The sequence below is a fragment of the Macrobrachium nipponense genome, chromosome 13 (assembly GCF_015104395.2).
Source record: "Macrobrachium nipponense isolate FS-2020 chromosome 13, ASM1510439v2, whole genome shotgun sequence".
Lineage (NCBI taxonomy): Eukaryota > Metazoa > Arthropoda > Malacostraca > Decapoda > Palaemonidae > Macrobrachium > Macrobrachium nipponense.
Genome location: NC_087206.1, coordinates 79,037,243 through 79,062,241, shown reverse-complemented (window position 1 = coordinate 79,062,241; position 24,999 = coordinate 79,037,243). Strand labels below are relative to the sequence as shown.

At 36.9% G+C, this 24,999-nt stretch overlaps 1 protein-coding gene across 4 annotated transcripts in view; it reads left to right on the top strand.

Annotated features, from left to right (window-relative positions):
- The window catches only part of LOC135225881 (nipped-B-like protein B), a 217,143-nt gene that overhangs the window by 65,991 nt on the left and 126,153 nt on the right, over positions 1-24,999 (top strand). For all 4 annotated transcript variants that reach the window (XM_064265448.1, XM_064265447.1, XM_064265445.1 and 1 more), the window contains exons 3-9: positions 4,450-4,618; positions 5,009-5,121; positions 11,249-11,674; positions 13,153-13,229; positions 14,283-14,374; positions 14,687-14,826; positions 15,563-15,705. In XM_064265448.1, coding sequence (XP_064121518.1) covers positions 4,450-4,618; positions 5,009-5,121; positions 11,249-11,674; positions 13,153-13,229; positions 14,283-14,374; positions 14,687-14,826; positions 15,563-15,705 — 1,160 coding nt within the window. The remainder of the gene's footprint in view (positions 1-4,449; positions 4,619-5,008; positions 5,122-11,248; positions 11,675-13,152; positions 13,230-14,282; positions 14,375-14,686; positions 14,827-15,562; positions 15,706-24,999) is intronic.

Below are 24,999 nucleotides of genomic sequence, written 5' to 3'. Positions count from 1 at the left end.
TTCCTTCGTGGCTTATATTATATATTATATACCTATATATATATATATCTATATATATATATATATATATATATTATATATAATATAATATATATAGATATAATCTGAGGATGTCTGCTTGACTGGACTGGACAGATAACAAATTATGAAGTGTGCATAAATAAAAAAAATGGTTATTTGTTTACAGATACTATCCAGATAAGCAATGTTAAGCCAAATATTTAAATGTGGTTCTAGTTGGAAACTAATATACATACTGTTTTGAAATCTTACTGGCTCCTCAAACCAAATTAACCACTGCTCATGGAAGCGGTACAGGTTTTTTTCATTATGTATTTTTTTCTAGTAGCCGTATAGTTATCTCTCTCTCTCTCTCTCTCTCTCTGGTTACTGTTGCTATTTATCTCACTGTCCCCACATTACCTGCGTCATTTTCCAGCTTGTCCCCAAGGTAAAGAGACAGAGATAAGTCAACCTTCCTTCCCATGAAAACTTCTCAGTACCATGAATGTTTATCATGCATCGCACAATGCAGAGATCAGCACCCCCCCCCCACCCACCCACCCACCCACCCACCCACACCTTTCTCACAGCTGACACACACGAACCCAATTGCAGTACATTCCACGGACCGTGGTACGTTCTACAACTAAGATGGGTCCGTGGTCACTTTTATATGCAAAGGTTCCCTCCCGTCAGAGAGAAAATACACTGTGGGTCACCCTGTCCCTCCCAAAAAGACAATAATAAATAATTTTTGTTGTGCGATCAATGCTTTACTATGCATTTATCACTGTGCCGTTATCTGCTGTCTGTCGCAAGACGCTACATTGGTCTTTCTGATATATGTACTTGAATTATTCCCGTTGATTAATTCGCCTTAGCCACGAAAACAATCGAGCAAACCAATATTTATTATCAAACTAATGTATAATATCGTCTTAGTTAACAGAACGTACACAATAATAAAAAAATAAACTTTATATCCAACTTACAAGACATAGCCGTAGTATCCAACTTGCAAGACATAGCCGTAGTAGATTTGCCGTTTATTGTCCACCTTAATTTTGTACAAATTAAATGACTCGCAATATTGGAAAGCTTCAGCGAAATCGTATTCGACATTAACGTTACAAGGTATAGCTACAGGTTTACGTAGTCGGTATGAAATTGCAGTTCCTAACGTTTGTTAATTAATCCCCTAATAACTAACTTTTGAATAGATTTTATTTGACGTACAAATTATGATGACGCGTACATTTATGTCGAGTAGCGTAACCACCATATGCTGTTTTTACTCGACATGCCGTAGATTTAAAAGTAAGGTGAACGATAATCCTGGATGCGTGATTCGTGATGTAGAAGTGTTTTGTATGTTCAGTATATTTCGTAGGAATATGAGACTTATTTTACTCGGTTATCTAGTAGATACGACTGAGTGTAGTTTGGGAAGCGTATAAGAATTTAGTGTACTGTAGCAACGCCTGTCCTTTCAACCTACTAAAAGCTATCGCTGCATGACTGCGAGGACGAACGTTCCCAGCCAACGTTTGTCTTATTCCTCCGCCAAGGTCGAACCCTGAAGTTTCTTGTACTCGCTGGCATTTACCGATGGCTGTCGTTTGTTAACCCCCCCGCCCTTCAATTATCATTGAATGAAGTTAATTACGCTGCATATGCGTATCAGACCAGGATAAATCCCTTAAAACGTAGCTTTAGCGAACATCAATAGCAGCGCTCTGACGTTCCGTGGCCTTGGTGGACGGACATTTCACATGGTGCCATCTAGCGGGAAGTCGCTGAACCCGCGTTTGAATGTTCTCCCAACAGATGACGCTGCCTACTGCAGAACCGTTTTGGCGGGAAAACTTCACCACGTCTGGCGCGCTCTTTAACTTCATTAACGCCGAATTTCCAGATAGATACAGTATTGGTTTATATAACGCTACATTTTTTGGATGTTATATATGCATAGCAGTGGCAGATCTACAAATCTTTCATTGGGGGCCATTTAGGATTATCTTTATAGTATATAATGATATATATAACATGTAACAGTACATATATCAATATTTGTGTGCACACACACAGTAGTTGATTTATTGAAAGAAAACGATTTTAATTAGTAATTGTACATTCATTATTATTAAATTACTGAACCTCTAAATACACAAATAATCTAACATGAAATCATGCTGTAAATACGTATTTAACACACACATACGTATACACACACGTGTGTATGTGTTAGGTCGAATTAGATTATCTCTCTGTAAATTTGTTAATAGTTGATTTTAGGATCAGGAAGTAGTCGAATTACAGAATAGGTGAAGGAAAACAACACAGTAGCAATAAAGGAAGGCTTAGTAATTAAAAGTGTCTATTTTGACTTTAATTTTTAAGCTGTGTTCAAATTGCTTTTATATCATGATATTGATATAGCATAAAAAAAATCTTGGGTACTGAGGTGCACATTAATTACAAGATGTAATTTGAGAGACTAAATCTGTGAAGAATAACATTTATTGTGAATCTTATATCTGAAATGTAGAGATTAGAAGAAGGTAGTTGTGAAATTAAAAGAGTAGGTCTAACCAACACCTGAACTGCTAACTAAGAATGCCCTTTTTTGGTATGTAGTACTACATATATTATCAGTTGGTAAGATAGCATGAAGAGTGACAATTTGGATAATGTGCAATAACTATTTTTCTATATGCATAGGTGTTAAAAGAAGAAATGTAATCCAATGTTTTTACTGTAGAGAATACTACAAAATTAGGCCTATACAACAAATGGAATAACTGTTTTGAAGGTCAGCTGGTTCTGCACAGCTCCCATGTCAGCCTGTCACTTTTCACAGCTGTGCCAACCGAATGCTTATTGGCAGATGCATTTTAGCAAATATTTTTGCAATTATTATTTTTCCATGGGTCCAAATGTAAAAATAATCATGTAGTTATACTCTCAGAATTTTTCTTTATGATTTAAGCAACATAGTAGTCACGAAAGCTTGTTTTGTCCTTGACTTTTTAGTAGGAACCATATTTTTAACATTAGAACCATTTTTTGTTTTTTTTTAATGCAATAGCTTAATGGAAGTTTCAGAAATATTTTGTCAATTGTATTCCTGCAAACTGGCATTACTTAATATTTACTTGGAATTTGGCATACGTATACTCTTGTATACAGTACTAATTTTGTTCTCATGAAACTAATTGTCATTCAGTTTAGATGTGCATTTCATTGTGTCATTATTCATTGTTGATGCATTTTGTCTTTTTGAGGTGGATATTGTTAGATGTATAATGAAGTTTTGACTTCGAGTATGTGTGGTACTTGGATTGCTGTTGTAATATAGTAATGCATATGTGTATGTGTGAGTGCGTGTTAGAATTATGCGGATAGTAATGAATAGGTGCGGTACTTTGATTGACATTGTAATATTGTTGTGCATGTTTCTGTGAGTGTGCATATGTGTGCTATGTTAGAATTATGCAGACAGTCGACTATGGCAGTGGTTCCCATACTGTAGTCTGCTGACCCCTTCAGAAAAAAATTTTGACTACATCACCAATTTTACTTTTTATTGAATTTAAAACAATATGAAATATTGAAAATATTTCATATATTTACTTCTACTTACTTTGTGCAGGAATAGGTATGCACATATTAAATGGACTACATTTTAACGGGTATCCCTGTTTTGTAATGATAACTTCAGTTTGGCTTGGGTCCTCGACTGGGACTCATCATATCATGGGGTCCTTGCTTTGGTCAAGTTTGGAAACCACTGAAACCACTGGGCTATGAAGCATTAGGTTTTGCAGTAATTGAAAAGTTTACACAGGATTCAGTGTTCCTAGTATTTATGTGTGTGTGTGTATATAAGAATTATACGAACAGTTGTCTATGAAGTACAGGCAGTCCCCAGTTATAGCCGTGGGTTCCGTTTCCGAGGGGTTGCCGGTAAGCGAAAATTGCTGTTAATTGAAACTTAGCGAGGTATGGCAACGATTACCAGTTAACAGCACCATAAGCACCATTATGGCTCCTCTGTTTGGTTTGTTATAGTGCCAATAACTGGAACTCTAACCATTAATCATCATAAAACCTGATCGCCGATGGCCGAGTTTGCCGATAAGCTGGGACTGCCTGTAATTAGGTGTTAGTTTTACTGATAAATGACTGGTAAAAAATGTTCTGTTACATTAGTATTCCATCTAATAAAAGGAGCCCATAAAAACACCAAAATAGAGAGAACAATATACTATTATTTCAGAGACTGCTGTCTCCCTCTTCATCTATCTGAAGAGGGAGACAGCAGTCTCTGAAATATAATATTGTTCTCTCTGTTTTGGTGTTTTTATGGGCTCCTTTTATTACTGATACATGTTTACAGTGTTTAATGTTTGTAGTATTTTCATATTCAATGTCATTTTGTTCCAGTATTGCCTGAGTTACCGTTGCCGTCATCTTCTGTGGGTGTTGGAGACTCCAGGTCACTCCTCTTCCATCCCCGTGTCGCTGAAGAAGCCCAGCGTCTTCTCTCGTGCCAAGACCCAGCTCTTGTCGAACAGTTAGCCAGTTCGCTTGCTCTCACACATGCTGACCACATGTAAGTGGTTTTGTTGATGTGGGGTATGTTTTTGTTGTACTCATTGGGGCCAACAATTTTGTGCAAGATACATTCTCTCTCTCTCTCTCTCTCTCTCTCTCTCTCTCTCTTCTCTCTCTCTTCTCTCTCTCTCTTTCAGAGCACACATTACTGCAAAACCAATGTTTCAGCACAGCATTCTCTCTCTCTCTCTCTCTCTCTCTCTCTCTCAGCATGTTCATTGCATTCTCAACTTATTCATTGTATACATGTGTTTTAAACATATAGATTGATACTTGTACTTTGTGGTTTATGAACATTATTATATAAATAAATAAATAAATGAGTAATTAGGTTGCACCTTACCAAAAGTAACAAAATTTAGATCATAATTTAGAACTCTTCTTACAGAGAGCTGAAGGAGCCTTATGCTGGGCAGGATCCAGTCTTGAGTTGCAAGGGTTCTCCCCCTCTTTTGGAAGGAATATTGCGCCTCAATCCGGCAGTTTTTTCAGGAAAGAAAGGTATGCATTTAAAATTGTGCACGGTTGTGTTTCCTTGGTTTTGTTTTTTCCTCATCAGAGGAAGTTTGTTTACCCTTTTTGTGTAACCTATAGGAGAACGAAAAAGATTGAGGATTATCCCCAAAACTCAAAAGCAGTAATTGACACGGAAGAAATTAACTTGCCTCTTGATAGCTGAAGGCTTATGACAGTGTACTACTACTAGCATTTAGATCAGTCTGGGGAGCAGGGGAAACTGTAGTAGTTAATGTTTACACCAGAATATTATGATTGATTTTCTGGTTTTTCTAATAATGAATAGTAATATTACAAACACAGAGTAAAATTCCAATTGGTTTGCACCTTTACTTTGCGGGAAAATTTATTATATGAAGAGTTTTTTATATATATGTAAAATTGCCACTTTCCATTCAGTTTTCTTATGATTTTAAAGTTTCCAAATTTTTAAAGAATTATATTTTAGGCAAGACACCTTGGTGGTTATATAATCTCAATACTATTGGTAGTGATATTTACCAAGAAAATTGGCAGGTAGCATAGCTGCATAGTTGACCCCTAAAACATGTTTGGAACTAAAGAGGTTAGGTAACCTGATTATATGGACTGGAGTTTTTCCCAAAGAGGCAAAATTATCTGAAAGCTACTGTATACTATATGTGTGTCTAAGTGATTTTCAGGAACTTGTTATGAAGTGAATACCACTTATGTAAATCAAGAAAATTCCATAGGATTCATTAAAGGTAAAATTCTGTAATTGAAATGAAATAAGCTAAACAATTTAGTTGAATATGATAAAACTAGGAAATTTGACTATCATCTCTATATGATTTAGTGAATGATCTGATTAAATAAAAACTTAATAATAAAAATAAGAAAGGTCTTACTACCAACTCAGAATGATTGGTATTTTGCCACAGTCAACCTGGAAATGAAGACTTAATTGTTATTGAATAGTAATGAAGAAAAAAAAAAATGCAAATATTGCAATGCTCAGCAAACTGTCACTGCAGAGCATATGCCTTGTTCATGTGAAGATGAAAGCTTTGAAGAAGATTGTCATAGACACTTATAACAAGGTATTTTAGATGTTCTTGATGATAATCTTAGTAATCTTAAAATTAATCCATACCAGTTTGGTATAGATAAAATTATTACTAATGTAACAATAGAATGTTTACTTTAGTATATCTTGGTTTTACCAGAAATAAATTCTTCTGATCTCATGTTGGCAGAGGGGGGAATCAAACAATAGAATAAAGATTATAAATATATATGTATCTACAGTATCTATAATCTCTGACATAAGCTTGATATAAATATTTGGGGTAGGTTTAAAAGTATAACTCAGGAAATATGAAGGATAAAAGTTATTGTAAACTTTAGATTGAAAATTATTGTTATTAACTGTTATCGATATAGATATGTATGTGTATTTGTATTTTTGATTTTGTCTGTCTTCTAAGATTTTAACTTCATAGATATTTAATAACAAATTGGCAATGTGTGGCTGTAATTTTTACATGTTGGATAACTATATTTTCTCTAGAAAATCTGTTATCAAATTTATTGCAGTTATTGCTAATACAGAACTACCTTTTTATGTTTAAAAATTCTTTTATCAAGTTTAATGTATGTAGTTTGTTCCAACGGCAGTATGAACCTATGCTTTTGTAATTGGAGTGCACAGGACAGTTGTGCTGTGACTGTCAGCTGATTTACATAAAAATCAAAAGCCTATCAGTAGGCCTATAAGTCACCCATGACCTAACAAAATTTATTAGCAAAGCTAATTTTGCTTGTTATTACTTATTTAAACAAATTATCTTTAAATGTATTATTTTCACATAAGGACAGCATATCCTCTACTTCTTATAAAGTTCTTAGCATTTTTACTATAATGAAAAGCAGTTTTACCCATGGTTTATGGATAGTATTAAAGTGAAATTTTAGTCTATGTAGTTTTTAAAATGAAAATGAACATTTAATCTTGGATATTAATTAATTTAGTTATTGAGAGAACAATGAAATTATGATCAAATTATAATGAAAAACGTACTAATTACTACATATATTGCACTTGTAATGTCTAGCTTTGGTTAATTTTACATTTTAGCAGAACAGTTCTGAATCCTACCATACACTATCCTGTAGTCAGATTTCACTGCTTTAGCATAATCAGGTAATTTTTTAGTTCCTGTTGCTTTGTTTCACAACCAAAATTTTCCCCTTAACAAATCTTATGAAATTATTTTTACGCAATGAAAAGTTTGAAGGGATTTATTTTAAATTGATTAAACTCATGTTCGTTGTGATAACTAGTCTTTACATAGTCATTTCTATTACATAATTTCTAATAAACAATCCTCCTCCTTATACAATTAGGTATTTAATTACCCAGTATCATATAGCAGGATGTGGTTTTTATTATTGATGACACTTCTCTTAATTGTTTCTGGTAAGTAGTGAGATGGAGGCAAAAGAAATCATGGATGTATAGAAATAAATATATTTTGATATAGAGAAGTTAATAGAATGTAACAAAAAAACTAAAAAGAAACTAGAAACTGAAATAATTAAAACTAAGTAGCAGTAAACACAGAATAAGTATTGAAATTATTATTGTTGTTATTCAGATGAAAGATATTCATATGGAACAAGCCCACAGGGTCTATTGACTTGAAGTTCAAGCTTCCAAAGAATATGGTGTTCATTAGGAAGAAGTAAGACAAGATAAAAGGGAAATACAGCAAGAAGAGACCCCACTTACATATTAGAAAAATAAATAAATTAGCAAATGGATAAAAATGTGTTAAAATGAAAGGAGAGTAGTGTTAGGGTAGAAATAGCTAGCATATTGAATGACAAGACAGCATTAATAGTCAGTACCAAGTAACGAAATATTCTAGGAATTAGAGTAATAAAAAAGGAAGACCATAAGTAGTAGTAGTATTATAGTTTATAAAGAAATGTTAATTAGATGACAAAAAATAATATGTAGATAAGAGTAAAAAAATGATAAATAACATTACAGCTTTAGTTAAGCAACAAACTGGTGAATTTACGTAGGAATTTTGTTCATTTGACAATGAATGGGACAAACAAGTCCCTTCCATCATCATTTTCTGGGATTTTGACTTATTTTTGAGATACAAATTTTCATATTTCTTATTGTATGGAATTAACAGCCTAACCTCAGCATGTTCCAAAAATGGTTTTTAGCAAATTTTTAATTAAGAAATTTCCAGTTTATTTGCATACCTTGTAGATTAGGTGCCAAACAGTATCATCAATGTGTCGAGTGTCAATTCGCATTAAAAATATAAGTAGCCCAAATAGACTAAGGAGTTACAAGGATTAGGATGTCTCTAAGACTTGTTAGTCCATATAAGGAGACATTGTGTGCTCACTTATCTGTAGGAGCAGGTTTTACTGTGCATTTACAGTGTCCTAATGATTTTGTCTAGCTTTCTTTGAAACTCTTCCACATTGTTGCTGTTTACAACTTCTGGTGGCAGTTTATTCCACGCCTTACATGTCTGCTTTGACATAAGAATATTATATTATTAATAATAAAGGGTTTGTTTATCCAGACCTCGGAGCCTAATAAAGGCTCCTCTTGGGGTGGTTTTCAGGAATTTATCGTGAAAAAAAATTAGATTAGAGATCCAATTTTATTTAGGAACATGATGATCTTATTAAATAAGAAATCTTTGCCTTCAGCAAGAATATATTTTAATGTTGGGTTTCCAAAGTGAATGCATCTTTGTTGGTTCCAAATTGGACATTCACTACTAAGTGTTGGAGAGTCATTGGTATTTGGAATGTATTACTTTTCATTGGGTCTAAATGTGGATTTGACATTAAATGACCATGTGAAAATCAAGTGTGGCCTATACGTAGTCTTGTTAATACAACTTCTTTAGCTCTTTCTTTTTGATATGGTGACATCCATGATTGATCTTCAGTTTTTATATTTCTCAGTTTGTTTGTAGCTGGCACTGATGTCCAGTCTGTATTGTCAGTCTTGATATAATAAAGCCTTAATAGATGTTACCCAGTCTGATACTGCGGTACGTGTAATTGTCGATGGAATAGTGCAAGCTAATTTGGTAGCTGTATCTGCTTTTTCATTTCCTTCAATTCCCAAATGTGCTGGAATCCAACTCCATTTTATTAATACTTGATTGAATAAGTTGATGGATTTTATTGGGATATCTTTTACAAGATGGTTTGGAGATTTGTATTTGTTTATGGCATTGATAGCACTTAGTGAGTCACAGAAAATTATGGTGGACATTGCTCTCTTCTCAGACATTATGGCCAGTGTGAAAATATTTTAAATAAATATCAAACATTCTTTAGTGAGGAAGGTGAACTCTTCAAAACAAGGAAGATTTATTATTGCACCCCACTATAAACTGTATCCATTCAAATTACTTTTATAGTACTTGTCACTCGGCAGAAAACATGATTCTTCTAGATGAAAGTCACAATTATATTTTCTTTATTTATGATTAAATGAATTATTGGAAACAATAATTACATTATAACATGTGCTAATTAGAATTAGTGATGGAGATTTCAGTAAGGTTACATATGAGAAAGTTTCATTTCAATGACTATGGTAATAGAATTTTCAGAGGATTTAATATACGTACTTGACAAGTTAGTTCAGTTCCTATACCCTTTTAAACTTTAGTTAACATTCTAAGTGAAAAGTGTGACTCTTTCATCTTTTATTTAGTGATTGAAAGTGGTCCAGTGGTTATTTTTAATATCGTGATGCTTTTCAGCGGTATAATATCAAGGTCCTCTTATTTATTGTTATTCTCTTTTATCAATGTGATACATTTAAGTAGGATGATGTGGAAGCCCCCATATTTGTTGCTATTTTCTTATGCAAGTCTGACACCTTAGACAATGCAGTTGGCTACTGCAAGTTTAACTTTGATACAATGTAATGGGATATATATATATCAATTGGAAGACAATGTTAAATGATGGACAGCAGTCCCCTGTTTACCCCCGGGGGGGCGGGGGGGACCTCTGTTAGCTATGTATTGGTGCCAATACCTGATTATTGGCACTGAATACCAGAAATTGAAGCAATTCCGCTCCAAAAATCGCTGATTTTCAGCACTAACGAGCCCATAAAACTGGATCACTGATAGCGAACACCACTGATAGGTAGGGACTGCCTGTACATGTCTTATGCTATTGAAAAGATGCAAACCATATCTTATCTTCCTTCTAAAAAAATAAAAAAAAACTGAAAACATGAATATAACTTTGGAGGATTGCATATAATGGATTGAGTTGTTATTATTGAGTAGATGAAACCTATTCTTATGGAAGAAGCCCACTGGGGCCATTGTCTTGGAATTCAAACTTCCAAAGAATATGGTGCTCATTAGGAAGAAGTAAGAGGTGGTAAAGGGAAATACAGGCAGTCCCCAGCTATCACCAGGGGTTCCATTCCTGATGGCGTGGCAGTAACCGAAAATTGGCGGTGTAACGTCGCTCACAAGTTATTGATGTCGAATTATGTCATCTGTAGAAAAATAATGAAAACATTCATTAAGGAATTGTTTATTTGAGCATCTGTATGGGATACTGAGCTCATTTATCATAAATGTTACATACTTGAGTGAATTATGACTAAGGAAATGTTGACTGAATGGGAAGTGTATCCAGTATGAACAAAACTACAGAGTGACTGTAGTATCCTGGGAGGGTTACAAGCGATGCATTTTTCATTTCATATATACATTAGTAGTCTATGAAGGAATTGAATTATCTAAAAAGTAAGAAATTAAATATGTAAGGAAAACTACCTGCCTGGACAAATTGCTTTTTATTTTAGTGTGTGTATGAAGTTGTCAGATTTTTTATGTATTTTGTTTAATTGAGCATTTAACTTTTCTGTTTTTCCTATTTGAATTGTTTTAAGATTCTCATGTAACCTTTTGATGTGATGATGGACAACCAAAAAAGAGTTTTTGGTAATGCAAGGCGTTTTATATTTATGCTGATTTACTTTTTATGAAATATGTACCTTATTTTATTTTTGTTTTCCATGTTTTATTTATGTAATTTTATTAATATATTAATAGTATTCCTGTTTCAGGTGGTGACTCTGGCTTGATAGTGAAGACAGAAGCAAACAAGTCAGAAAGTACTCCCAATCATAGTGCAACGTCCAGATTTAAGCAGCACATAAACAATGTGTCTGTAATTCAGTGTGGTCCAGCTTTAGTGAATGCAAATCAAGTTCGCATCAAAACTGAGCCGGGAGGTCAGCCTCCAGAAACATCGAAGTCTGGGCACCAGCCTGCTGGTCAGCCAAGACTAATCCCACCTTCCACCTTACCTGCTAGTCTTTCTCAAAGCCCTGCAGAGGCACCACAAATAAATGAAGTTCCTCTGACCTCTAGAACATTAAGGGAACAAAACAGTGAAAAAGAGAAGCAGATTGATGTTACAAATGAGGGTAACAGTTGTCAGGAGTCGTCAAGAGAAATAGAGAAGGTTCCCTTTAATCATACTGACCATAGTAAGTGCTGCAGTGTTTCGTATCACTAGTAAATACTATCGGCTAGATAATTGATGTGGCAGCTGAGAGATTTGTATAGATGTTGCTAATTTTTAAGGGAAATAAATTTAAGTTGTAAATTGGCTTGGGAAGGGGAGTAAATAATACCATGGTAGACTAGTAGCAAGTATTTTGAAAGTAGCTTATAGTATGTTATGAGTTAAAGATTTGTCTGGAAAATTTGAAATTATTTTGTATGGTGATTTATATTAGGCTTGAGTAGAATTCATAGTGCTCTTTTCACTTTACCTATTTTGTGATTTATCCCTTCTATTTTGTGATTCATCCCTTCTCATATGCCTTTCTCTTTGATTTCTATATTTCCAAATACTGCACATGTATCATTTGGACAGTTTTCAATTCTTGCTGTAGGCTGGACTCTGTTTATAACACCTGAATGACCCACCCCTTTGCTGCATGTGATGGGGCCATATATGATGAAATAAGAACTTAGTGATGATAGTGGGATAATTTGCTTTTTTTTTTTTTTTTTTTTCTTCTGACAATGCTGTAATAGGTCTGAACATCCTGACTTGTGTCTCAATTAATTCTCTATACAGTATTACTTTCCATTGTACTTCCTAACCCCCTCTCCTAACATTTGATTCATAGCGCAACAGCAAGGTTTATCTCCTGTTACACCTTTCAAGCCTTTAACTGTTAATTTCAGTTTCAGCATTGAATGACCTCATAGGTCCCAGTGCTTGGCCTTTGACCTAAATTCTGTTTCTGTTCTATATTCCTTTGTTTCCCTTCATGCTGTCATCTCAGAATGACTCATTATCAGTAAAAGGAACACAAGATTACCAAGATGAAATCTCCGTTCCGAATGTTCCAAAGGAAAGCAGAACTTGCATGTGAATCATCCATGTAACTCATTGATGATCACAATGAAATCACTGACCATTTGAAAAAAATTGAAATTAAATAAAATGAAAAATGTCAAAAGTCTGAGTTCAGTTAAGTTAGCAGATTTAATAACATTAATTCAGTACTGTACTTTATATTCAGTCCATGCATTTTTCAATAGTATATACAGTAATGGGCATATTCTTGGATATGCATAGGACAAAATCAAGGACTATTTAAAGGTTATGACCCTGTTGTGTTACGCCTACAATTTGGCATTATTCCCTTAGTAGGTAATGATTCCACAGGAATGTGAGCTGATATGTTGACAATTTATTGACACATAATTCTTGATGCCTCCAGTTACCATTTGTTTCTCTCTCTCTCTCTCTCTCTCTCTCTCTCTCTCTCTCTCTCTCTCTCTCTCTCTCTCTCTCTCTCTCTCTCTCTACACCTTGATATTACTTAATTCAAGAATATAGAACAAATAATGTTATTCAGGCTGTTAAAGATTACAACATTAATAATAAATATGTAAAAGTAGTAGGTGAAGTTTTTAGACTATATGTCATCCATAATTACACTTTCAGAATCTAAGGACAATGCCAATGCCGTGGCCAGGACCATGAAGGAGCCAGTTGTGGTACTCAATAAGCTCTCCTCTGAGGTAAGTTCTTTTCTTTTTATTCATGAAAGTTAGGTTCTTGAAAGTCATCACAAACTGAGGTTTAACCATTTATTTTTTTTATTATTATTAATAATTGAGAAAATGAACCTTATTCATACAGAAAAAGCCCACAGGGGCCATTTACTTGAAAGTCAAGCTGCCAAAGAATAAGGGTGGTTCTGCATACGAACAAATGACAAATTTTTTTATTAATTTGTATTTTTCATAGCAAACAACTGGAGGTCTTAACATAAACTGCACACCTCTAGCCACCCCTCTCATGTCTTATCCTGGTTTGGAAGAAAGACTGAAGACATCACGAGGTTCAAGTGTCTTTGAACCTGCTTCTACCTCAGCTATGTATCAGATGCCAAATGTCAGAGATCCCTTGCATATGTACTATAATTTTTTATTGTCTTTAACCAGGTTTCCAGCTGGTCCCAAAAGATTTATCCTAATGTTAAGACCTCAGATTTATTAGTTATGAAAAATCCAAATAAATAAAAATTTGTCATATTTGGGGGCCAGGTTAACACCATGTTAAGATAAGGATGATACTAGTCAACAGATAGTGCCACCACTTTTAGAATATCAGTTGATTGACAAGATGTACTAGGTAGAGAACTGTACCGTAGTCTTTTAGGTCCTTTCTTAGGAAATTGAGGAACACATACCCTACTCAAATGTTTAAATACTCTGAACTCGATATTATACTGTAAATGTTAATGATTAGGGTTGGAAAATCTTTTGATAGGAACTAAGTAAATTATTCTAACTGGTTTTTGGGGGTTATTATGAAAAAAGTAATTGGTTTTTAATGTATGTTTTAAACTTCATGACTTGAGCCTTGCCATTCTAAATTGAATAAGTGGATGGATTACTTGCTCATTTAAGAAACTAACAATGCTAGTTTTGTAATACATATTTTGTGTATAAAAATGGATAAGGTTGTAAAATTCTGTGATGCCCTACTACGAGCTGCAATAATTTTTTATTTTGTAATTGCAACTTTCAATTCCTAATAGTCATGATGAATGTTTACGAAATTTCCAGGAGCTTAAGTCTATGAGTCGCTTACACAAACTGGATGGGGTGGAGAGCAACTGCAAATCCAATAAGCATTCAGAAACTCCATCAAAAAACAGGTACAGTTGGTTCATAATAATTTTTCCAGTTTGTTAGGGTGTAGGATAAAGATGTTCAGTATTGTAGTTTGGATTTTTGTAGAGTAGATCATAACTGTTGTCATAATGAAGTATCTGTAAGACAAATGAATGCACATATAAATTTTTATATTATGGATTATGTGTGCTGTATCTTGATAGATTATATGTACTGTAGCTTTATCAAAGTCATATAAACAGATTCAGTAGTAAGAGGGAAAGGCCATTCAATGTTTTATTTGAAGGGTTTAGAACAGGTCTCCAATTACATATATTGTCTTTCTTATGCATCAGTTCAAGAGGTGGTCGTTCCCGAGACTCGAAAAAGTACCGAGAAGTCAGTTCTGAGTCTGAATCCGAAGATGAGGACAAGAAGAAGCCAACCAAGTACTTCAAGAATCGGGATAGGGAGCGTGAGGAGAAAAAGAAGAAGGGTATGTCAGGTCTTTGCTAGAATTTTCATTCACATATAGAGAAGTCCAAATTTGTTAAGACCACCATACTTAAAAATGAGTTACATGCCGGACATCCTTTTGTGTGTGAAATTTTTAAAAAAGTTGGTTACTGTACTCTTCATGCCTATTTAAGTGCAGTACGATAAAAAAATCAGTACAGTGCTATAAGTTTTTTCATGCTAAAACACAATACACGGTACAAACAGACAGAATAGGCACACCAAACAGCTTGAACTTAGGCTGGCAAAGGTGAACTTTAATTTCCGTTCCTGTTTATTAGTATCTGAGTGTTTGTAAGTTGAATATTCATATTAGGGTAGTGTCTGTACTTTGTAAGATTTTTGCATAGTTTGACAGGGAGTTTGTATTCGTCATAGACATTAGAAAAATATTAGTGGCATAAATTAATACAATTTACGAAGGATTTTATTCTTAAAACTTATGTTTGTATTTCTGATGTAATGCACTAATATTCATATTAAACCAAGAAAATAACATCTCCCCCTATATTTTAATTACGGTTACGTTGAAATTCACTAGGATTTTAACAGACCTCACTTATAATATTTTACTGCTTTTAACAGACCTCACTTATAATATTTAACTTCTTACCAGGTTGAAATCGTGATTAAAACTGTTTGTCACCCACTTTGGTTTTGATTTAGTTTGAATGATTTGTAACGTTAAGTGTTTCTGACTTCTATACCAATTTCAGATAAAGCTGATAGGAAGAGAAATCGAACATACTCAGATGATGATGATTATGATCCAGATCAGGAGAAGAAGCGCCGAAGAAAAGGTGGTAAAGAGAGTGATGAAGAGGAGGAAGATTCTGACTATGGAGAATCTGAATCTAAGGTTTGTGCACAAATGCCATTTTCTTTTATCATATCAATGATATAAATCTATTAATCTCAGTTTTCTAGTAATAAAGATTTGTTCTGTCGCAGCCCCATTAATTATATAATGCCTTACATTTTTGAACTAGGAAATTCAGTCACTTATTGGTCAAGATTGCCCTTGTCTCGACATGGGCTCATGCTTGGGGGATTTACCTGTTAAGATACCTTGATGACTGTCTGGTCCTAGCAAGCTCCAGGGAGAAACTGCTGCAGGACAGAGATCTTCGTCTTCAGGTTTTCGGGAGCTAGGCATTGTAGTAAACATAGAGAAGTTGAATCTCGTTCCCAACCAAAAAGCTATTTATCTAGGTATGGTTATAGCTACAGCAGTGTTGAGAGTTTTTCTGTCGGACTAGAGGTTGGAGAAGTTGCGGTTAGTGTCACGCAAGTTCCTATCACAACCAGGTTAGCCGGCTCACCAGTGGCAGGTCCTTCTGGGGATTTCGTCTTCTCAGGAGAAGCTGGTCCCTCATGGTCGTCTTCATCTTTGGTCTCTGCAGTGGAGAATGAAAGACTTCTGGTCCCCAGTAGAAGATTCCTTCATCAGAAAGTTTTTCTGTCTGAAGAGGTGAGGCAAGATCTTCGTTGGTGGATGGACAACTGGAATCTCTTAATGGGTATCCATCTGCGTTCTCCCCCTCCAGACTTACTTCTGTTTTCAGATGCCTCTCTCACAGGGTGGGGTGCTCATTTTGGGGACATTGTGTCAGGCATTTGGGGTACGGAAGGCAAGCTGCTACACATCAACGGTTTGGAGCTGAAGGCAGCTTTTCTGGGTCTGAGAGTGTTTTGGGTGAAGGTAGAGGGTGATTTGGTGGTTCTGATGTCCGACAACACCACAGAGGTCGCCTATGTGAATAGAAGGGGGTCTGATGTCTCGTCACCTTCTTTCATTGACAGTTGAGTTGCACCAGTGGGCAGTCGAGAAGTCGGTAGAGCTCTTGGACAGATACATTCCAGGCAAGAGGAATGTGGTTGCCGACAGGCTGAGTTGTTGGAGCCAAATCTTGGGCATGGAGTGGTCTCTGCATCAGGTCGCAGCAGACAGGCTTTTTCAGGTTTGGGGGAGGCCTATGCTAGACCTTTTCAACTCACTTCAGCAGAAAACTGGAAGTTTACTGTTCGGTGGCCCTTGATCCTCTTGCTCTGGCAGAGGACGCCTTCCAATACCCTTGGGACAACCTCGAGGTGTACGCCTTCCCTCCATTTTGCCTGATCCATCAAGTTCTGAACAGGGTAATGAGTTCTTGAATTCTCAGGATGACTTTGGTAATTCTTCTGTGGCCGCAAGCAGAATGGTTCCTGGACCTTCCGTTCCTTCAGTCAGAGGTTCCAAGAAAGATTCCCCTGTGGCAGCAGCTTTGCCAGCCTCATGTTGAAAGGTTTCATCAGTCGGTAGAATCCCTGTCTCTTCACGGATGGAGACTATTAAGTATCTCCTCTGTTAGGTTAGTTTTTATTGTTGTTATGAAGTCCTTTTCTTTGGTAGCTTTGGTTTGTATTTGTTTCTCTTTTAGTTTTGTTATATGGGGGTAACCTTCATCTACACTGTATTGTAGTTTCTTCTCTTGAAGGAACTTATGTTAATTTTATATAATACTTTTCTTTCTGGAAGTCTCGCTGATTTATCTCATTTAATTCCTTTTCCTTAAATTCACTTCTCAGGAGGCTTAGCAAGAATTCGGTTTCCTTAGAATTCTGGGCAAGTTAAACACCACGATTCTATTTCTTAATTATTATTGTAACACAAAATTTCACTGTTCTATTACACACAAATGACACAGAGTAAACGGAGTATAAGCCAACACATGTTATGCATCCAGAGGTGAGTTCCTAACTAAACTTTTCTTTTGATTCAAATGAGGTCTGAACCTATTCTTACAATTCTGGCTCCACCTTATTTTCTACTGGGATACACCCTAATTCTTCATAATTGGTTAATCTCTCACGCCTACTACTTCCGCAGCCCACAATCAACGAATCAGGGTGTATGCTGTTAGCAGTCGTTACCACCCACTTGTTGGGTCACAGTTCAATACTAACAGCTTGCCTCATCGATTTTTGTTTTGTCTCACTCGATTCCTTTTCTGTGTTTTATGAGTGTCACAATTCAAACATCCTGGTTTGCATTCTGTTTCTACCTCTCTCTACTTCATCTACCATAACTCAACTAGTAGATTTTCCTAGCTAATATATTTTCTTCATAACTAATCTTCTGCCTTTACATGCTTTACATTTACTCGGCCAACTACCGGCATTAGCCTCAATGCCAAAACTTAGCCAAGTTTATCACAAAGTACTTGTACATATAAAACATACAAAGTTTAAAGTAATCACAAATGGCAATATGTATAACAAATGTTAGAACATCAGTTACCTGAAGGCAAATTATTAATCAAAGTCTTAATAGTGTTGAGCTTGTTAATCACTAACACTGACAATACATATGAAAGCTAGTATGGTGACTACTAACAGAATAACATTAACATTAGTACATGCCGTTATTTTTTATTCACACCACTGCACTTTGCAAATGATTCATAAACTGAAATAAAAATATTTTTATAGTTCTAGATTTATCACACATCAACAAAGGAAAAAAAATTATTTTCTCTTACAAAATTATGAAAAAAAAATGTTGTACATGAACTTTCCTGTCAGATATATACTTAGCTTTAGACTCCGTCGTTCCCGACAGAAATTCAAATTTGGCGGCACACACTACAGGTAGGTCAGGTGATCTACCGCCCTGCCGCTGGGTGGCAGGACTTTGAACCATTCCCGTTTTCTAATCAGATTTTCTCTGTCGCCGGTTCTGACAACTACTGTTGTCGGTTCCTCCTGATGGTTTTCGTTTTTCACTTGCTGTGGATCTTTTCGCCGTCTTTTGGTGACGTATTGGATCTTTGGCTTGGCATACGCTTTATTATCTTTTTGTTTTTTCTTTTTTTGCGTCAGTCGCTAGTACTGTCGTTAGTTTATGTGATTGAATGTATATCGTTAGACTACCGAACGAGCGGTTTAGTAGATCCTCACACTGTAGATTTGATTTTTGTTTTTCATGAAACTACAGCTCTTTTGTATCAGTCAATTATCGTTCTGTTTACATTTACTGATTGACAGTCATTATTACGAAACTTTCGTAATAATGACTGTATACGTTTGCTGTATGCAGTGATTTGCTGTATTACAGTAAATTTGCTGTATTACAGTGGATGTATACATTTTCGGTATATATTTACTGTAATAATGACTGTATACATTTACTGAATGTCAGTCATTATTATGAAACTTTCGTTTTGATTTAATTCATTAGAGAACCTTCATTGCTGAAGTTTCATTAGAAAAGCTTGAGTAGGTCTCGTTTTAACGAGCCAGTTAGTGAGACTATAGCACCTTTCCAGGACACAGAACCTGCAGATTCGTCTAAATGGAATTCGCGGGTTTGAAGGATGTTCTCAAAAGATGGAGCTCAAAATGCGAGCTTTTGAAGGTAAGTGCAGTACAGTGGATAGTGATTTCAGTGTCCCCAGTGTTGTGGAGGGGGCGTCTGACCGGCTCCGTAGCGCTTCCAGGCCTAGACCTCTTCCAAACTCCCAGACCCAGTGGAGGAGGAAAGTCGACAGCCGCAGGAAGGTTAGGGAGAACCCCCACCGATCAGGCGTCCCTTCGGCAGGATCTGTGTCGTCCCAGACTCAGTGATCGCTGTTGCAAAGGCATCCTGAGAGAGTGCTTCTCGTCATCCGATTCCGCTTCGCCCAAGCTCGGCTGGAGCTCGGCCGAGCAGTCGCGGCCTATGAAGAGTTGGAAAGCGCCCTCCTTGGATTCTAGCCCTGAGCGCTTCCCAGAAGGTTCGCCTGTGGATAGGAAGAGAGCCAGAGAGCCCTGTTTTTGCCAGCTTTTGGCTGGGAGTCCCCTTCGTCCTCCAGACCTCCTTCCCCTTCGTCTGACAAGGAGCGGGAAGATTCTACGACGAAGATTCTCCGTAACATGCAGGAGCATATCTCGTCTCTGGTAGGAGTATTTACGAAGGATCCTCCTCACAGGAAGGACACTTTTCTTCCAGTTAAGAGATCCTCTCGTCCCCTGGACGTTCCATGCTCCAAGCTCCTCTCCACAGCTCCTCATTCTCAGAGGAGTTCCTTCGATCCTCCCGCTTCTCGCTCGCCTCCTCGGAAACACGAGGCTCGTGAACACTTAGCAACCGAGCCCTCGTCTCCTTCCGATCACGAAGCGCCAGCCAGGACGAAGCTCAAGCGAGGCGCAAGTCGCTAACCAAGCGCCAGTCTCCAGCCAAGTGCGAGTCGCGAGCCGCTTTCCAGCCGCTAAACGCCAACTAGGCGCGAGCCTCCAGCCAGGCGTGAGCCGCTTTCCAGCCGCGAAGCGCCAACCAGGCTCGAGGCTCCATCCAGGCGCGACCGCTTGCCAGACGCAAAGCACCAGCCAGGCGCGAGTCGACAAACAGGCGTTTTCCTTCCTCGATGTTCCGATCAGACACGAGACGCCAGCAGCATTGCTCCTTCTGTCCGCGAGGCTTCTTACAGGCGCGAGGTGCCTCCCAGCCTTGAAGAAACTCCCAGAGGCGAGGCGCGGCGCCAGACCGAAGATCGTCGTCTTTTGACCGCTCTTCCTCGGACAGAAGCCCCACTCCTCATGGCGAGAACCTGCCTCTACAATCGGCTCTCCTCTCCTTGCATGATCTTGTACGCCTACCAAGCGCTCTTCTCAGCAGTTGCCTTACTTCCTCGTAGGCGCCCTTATTCGGAACCTGGCGTAAGCCCAGTCATTGAGGAAGGATCCTGCCCCTTCCTCTAGTTCTACGGAAATCTAGATGACCTCCACTGCTGATCGTTTGACGAATTCGGTAGGGTTTCGCCGAATGCTTTAGATTCTGAGGAATTTCTGGCATTCGCAGTGTTCGAGTTTCTTACAATCTCTTAACACTTAAGCGAAACCATGGTCCTCAGTGAGCTAAAACGAGAAATCTCTATGTTTTTATGATGTTCAGGAACCTCACTAATGCTCGAATTTTTGAAATATGTTCTGTCATGTAAGTGGGCTGGCCCCCATTGACAAGATCATTATCTTTACTCAAAAGAATCCAAAATAGTAAATATATAAAATATTCAATAAATATGAAAACTCAAACTTACCCTAATTTGGTTCGCATATTACCAGGTTCACGAACAGATTTTTCAAGGATTCTTTTCTGTTCAATAGATCGAGAAATTGCGTTGTGTTTAAAAATACGTCCTAAATTACCATATCTTATAATCGTATCAACCCATTATTTAAAAACCAGGAATAGATATACTTATTACTAACCTTTAAACCATTGTGTATTTCCTATACCACGATCCGAAGGATAGCCTGATTCATTTACAAATGCCTGTCAGTAACAATATCTATCGTGCATGCATGCCCTTCAATATTATCACCTAAAACACTTATAAATTCTTAGACTTAGCTGTAATACATGATGATATTATTTCTCTGAAGTTGTGCTGATTCCTTTACCCCCTTCGCATGTTGAGCTACCGTAAGGCGACGATGACCTTCACACTTAAACAACTAAACCGGTACTGCCGGACTCTTGACTCAAATCAGTCGGAGACGACTGACGATCCACGCATGCGCGACCCGCATTCACCAACGACAATAGTTAACTACTTGTTAAAGATTACTTAGGGTTAAACCACCACTTAACGTATTTAACCCTTCAAAACACTTAATATAAAGAAATATTATACTATAACTAACAATTCCACACAATATATATAATAATAATCTACGCATCTTTCACTGCATAATGTTTACAATATTTCTCTTACAAACTAAAGATAAATGATTGTTTACTGGTCTTTATACACTATCGTGATTCTATCTCGAGTCACGATACACTCCCAGCAAACAAAAGCAATATTTACAGTTATAATTGTCCTGCTTGAATGAGGGCTCTTCTGGCCTCAGTAGCCGCCTGTGCCGTTTTCCTGTTCGGTCGGGTGCTTTTATCATCAGTTTTCTCAGATATGACAACATCAGTCTCTTGCCATAATTCTAAAGGATATAGCTTGACAACAGGTCTCATCACTTGACCTTGTGTGTTTTTAAAGTAACCACGCGCAAGACATCATCCGGTCCCACATGTAATTTGACAATTTGACCGAGTTTCCAACGACTTCTTGGTCCTTCATCGTGTATCAACACAACATCTCCCATTTTGGGCCAAGATTCGTGTCTGATTCCCACCCGATGAGTTTCTCTGAGAGAAGTTAAATATTCTCTCTCCCACCTTTTCCACAGGTCATCACATTTTTTTGTAATGTACACAAATCGCTTTCCAACATCCTTATTTTCTCTATACAGAGAGTCCTTAGCTTCATCTTTCCAATCTATGACTTCCCTAGGGAAAGATCTCAATCTACGTCCTAAAATCAAATGATTGGGCGTCAGAATATCCAACTGATCTAATTCTCCCGGTGTATAACTTAAGGGTCTGTCATTAATAATTGCTTCAAGTTCAGTCACAACACAGGAAAGTTCACCAAAACTGAGAAAGGCCTGACCTATTACCTTTTTCAGACATGTTTTCAGAAGACCAATCAATCTTTCCCATATAGCGCCAAACCAAGGTGCTCTGGCTGGTATGAACTTCCATTTACATTCTATAGCATTTAGGTGTTCTTGCACTAAGGAACTTTCTGCCATGCTTTTCAAATAATCTGAAGCCGATACAAAGGTAGTAGCATTGTCACTTAGCATTAAAGAAGGAAATCCCCGACGGCTACAAAACTTTTCGGAACACCATAAGAAACGAATCGCAGGACAGATCTTTTACTAATTCGATATGAATTCCTCTAGTGACTGGACAAGTAAACAACACAATATAAGCTTTTTCAGGATTTTGATGTTTCTCCTTGGTTAACAACGCTCCTGTATAATCTACCCCTGTAACGCTAAAGGGTTGTTTTCTCTGCACCCGAAATTCTGGCAATGGTGGAGCAATATTCACACGGTAGGGTCTCCCCTGTGTTTTCTTACAAATTATACAATGATGTATTACACTTTTGGCTAATTGGCGAAGCTGTGGGACCCAGTATTCCTGTCTCACACTTGCTACAGTTGCATTTACTCCCATGTGAGCTTGTAAACAGTGATGCTCCCTTACTATAATTTTGTTTTGTGAGAAAACAACCTTTTGGCAGTAAGATTGGGAATTTTATTTCTGCCGCCTGTGCGACATGTTCCAATCTTCCTCTGCATCTCATAATACCTTCTTCCAAGAAGAGATTCAATTGTACTAATAAGGTCAATTTTGAAACTTTATCCCCCTTTTCCAAAGCTTTATATTCTTTCGGAAAGTATTCCTTTTGTAAGAGGATAATCATTTTATTTTTAGCCTTTTGAAGTTCTTCCAGCGTTAAACTTCCAGTTTTTCTACAGCCAGTTGATTTACAATTGTCAATAAATCGTATTATCCAAGCTATAGTTCTACAAAATTTATCCACTACTAAATCTTTCCCAGTTCAGCAGATGGATTTTTTCACTGTTCCCTACAAGATGGACCTGAATAACTTCATCCTGTGATTGTGTTTCTTTCACCCATGTCCTGTCAATAGGATAGGTGTGGTTTTCTGATTTTAACCAGGGAGGTCCTCCCACCAAAGGAGTTAATTTCTTACTTCCTCTGTCCTTTTTCCTCTAGTAATCCAATCACTAGGGTTTTCTGAAGATGGAACGTAAGAAAAGACAATCCCTGTAGTTATAGAGTTAATTTCCACTACCCTATTTTTCACAAATACTGGCAAATTATTCTTTGTCACTAACCATCCCAGGGCAACTTTACTATCAGACCAAATTATTATTTTCTCAAATTTATTTTCTTCAAAAGTTTCAACTATAAATTTACACAATCTTGCACCTAACAACAAAGCCATTAATTCCAATTTAGGTACAGTCAACTCTTTAATGGGTGCTACTCTACCCTTTGCCATAATCAGAGACGAAGTTTTACCACTTGCTCGATAGGCCACACAACCATAAGCTGTTATGCTAGCATCACAGAAAATGTGGAGATAATCCGCTTTCTCCAGATTAGTGCTTCTGGGGAAGGAAATACTGAGACTTTTCTCTAAGTCTTTGGACAACTCATTCCACTGTTCTAATAAAGGAAACTGACAATATTCATCCCATTTCAACTGTTGTTTCCACAAATCCTGTAAGAATACTCTAGCTCGTATCGTAATAGGGATAAGCACTCCTAAAGGATCATAAATTTGGGCAATTGCACTTAGAATTTCACGTTTTGTTTGACCGGTCTTAAGATGATTAGGTGTTATTGTTAATTTATCACTAGAGATGTTCCAGTTTAGGCCTAAAACTTTATAGGTTTGTTTCTCCTTTGATCTTATACGATAAGCATCCGCGACAGTATTCAAAAGATCACTATTACTAGTCCATTCCCTTAAATACAAGTGCGCCTGAGCAAAGATTTTGTTTGCACCAAAAAATAAACTTATCAATTCATCTTCACTGTTGGAGGTAAATTGAAGGTTGTCCACATATAATCCCCTCTTCATCATATCCACTATCTTAGTACAGCTTGAATCTTTCTCTAAACAGCTGCCAGATGTGATTTAATAGTGGCATTCAAAAGAAACGGAGAACACGTAGCACCGAACAACACCACCCTAAACCTATATATGATTAATTCGCTATTTGGATCCATTGGGTCTTTTAACCATAAAAACCGTGTGTAATCGCGGTCTTCTTCTCTCAATTGCACCATAAGAAATGCTTTTTCTATATCACTAATACAAGCGTAGTTGTTGGTCCTGAACTGCAATAAGACTTTGAGCAAATCTGTCGTAATATGTGGTCCAGTCCACAGACAGTCGTTAAGGCTCAATCCATTTTTGCCTTGTCTCCAAGAACAATCGAACACTATTCTAATTGGAGTGGTGACACTATCTTTCCTTACACCATGATGTGCTAGATAGTGACAATTTTCAACCGAATTGTTTTTATCTACCCTTTCAATGAACCCCTATCCTCCTGATCCTTCAGGATTTTTTGATAGTGGTTCAGGTAGGCTTCATCTTTCTGAAATTTTGCACATTGTTGTTTAACCCGGCCCAACGCCATGCCAAAGTTGGATGGGAGCCTCGGCTTATTAGACTTCCATGGTAAGGCCACAACATATTGCTTCTCCATTTCAGAATATACAATGGTATTTTCAAAGTCTTCTAGA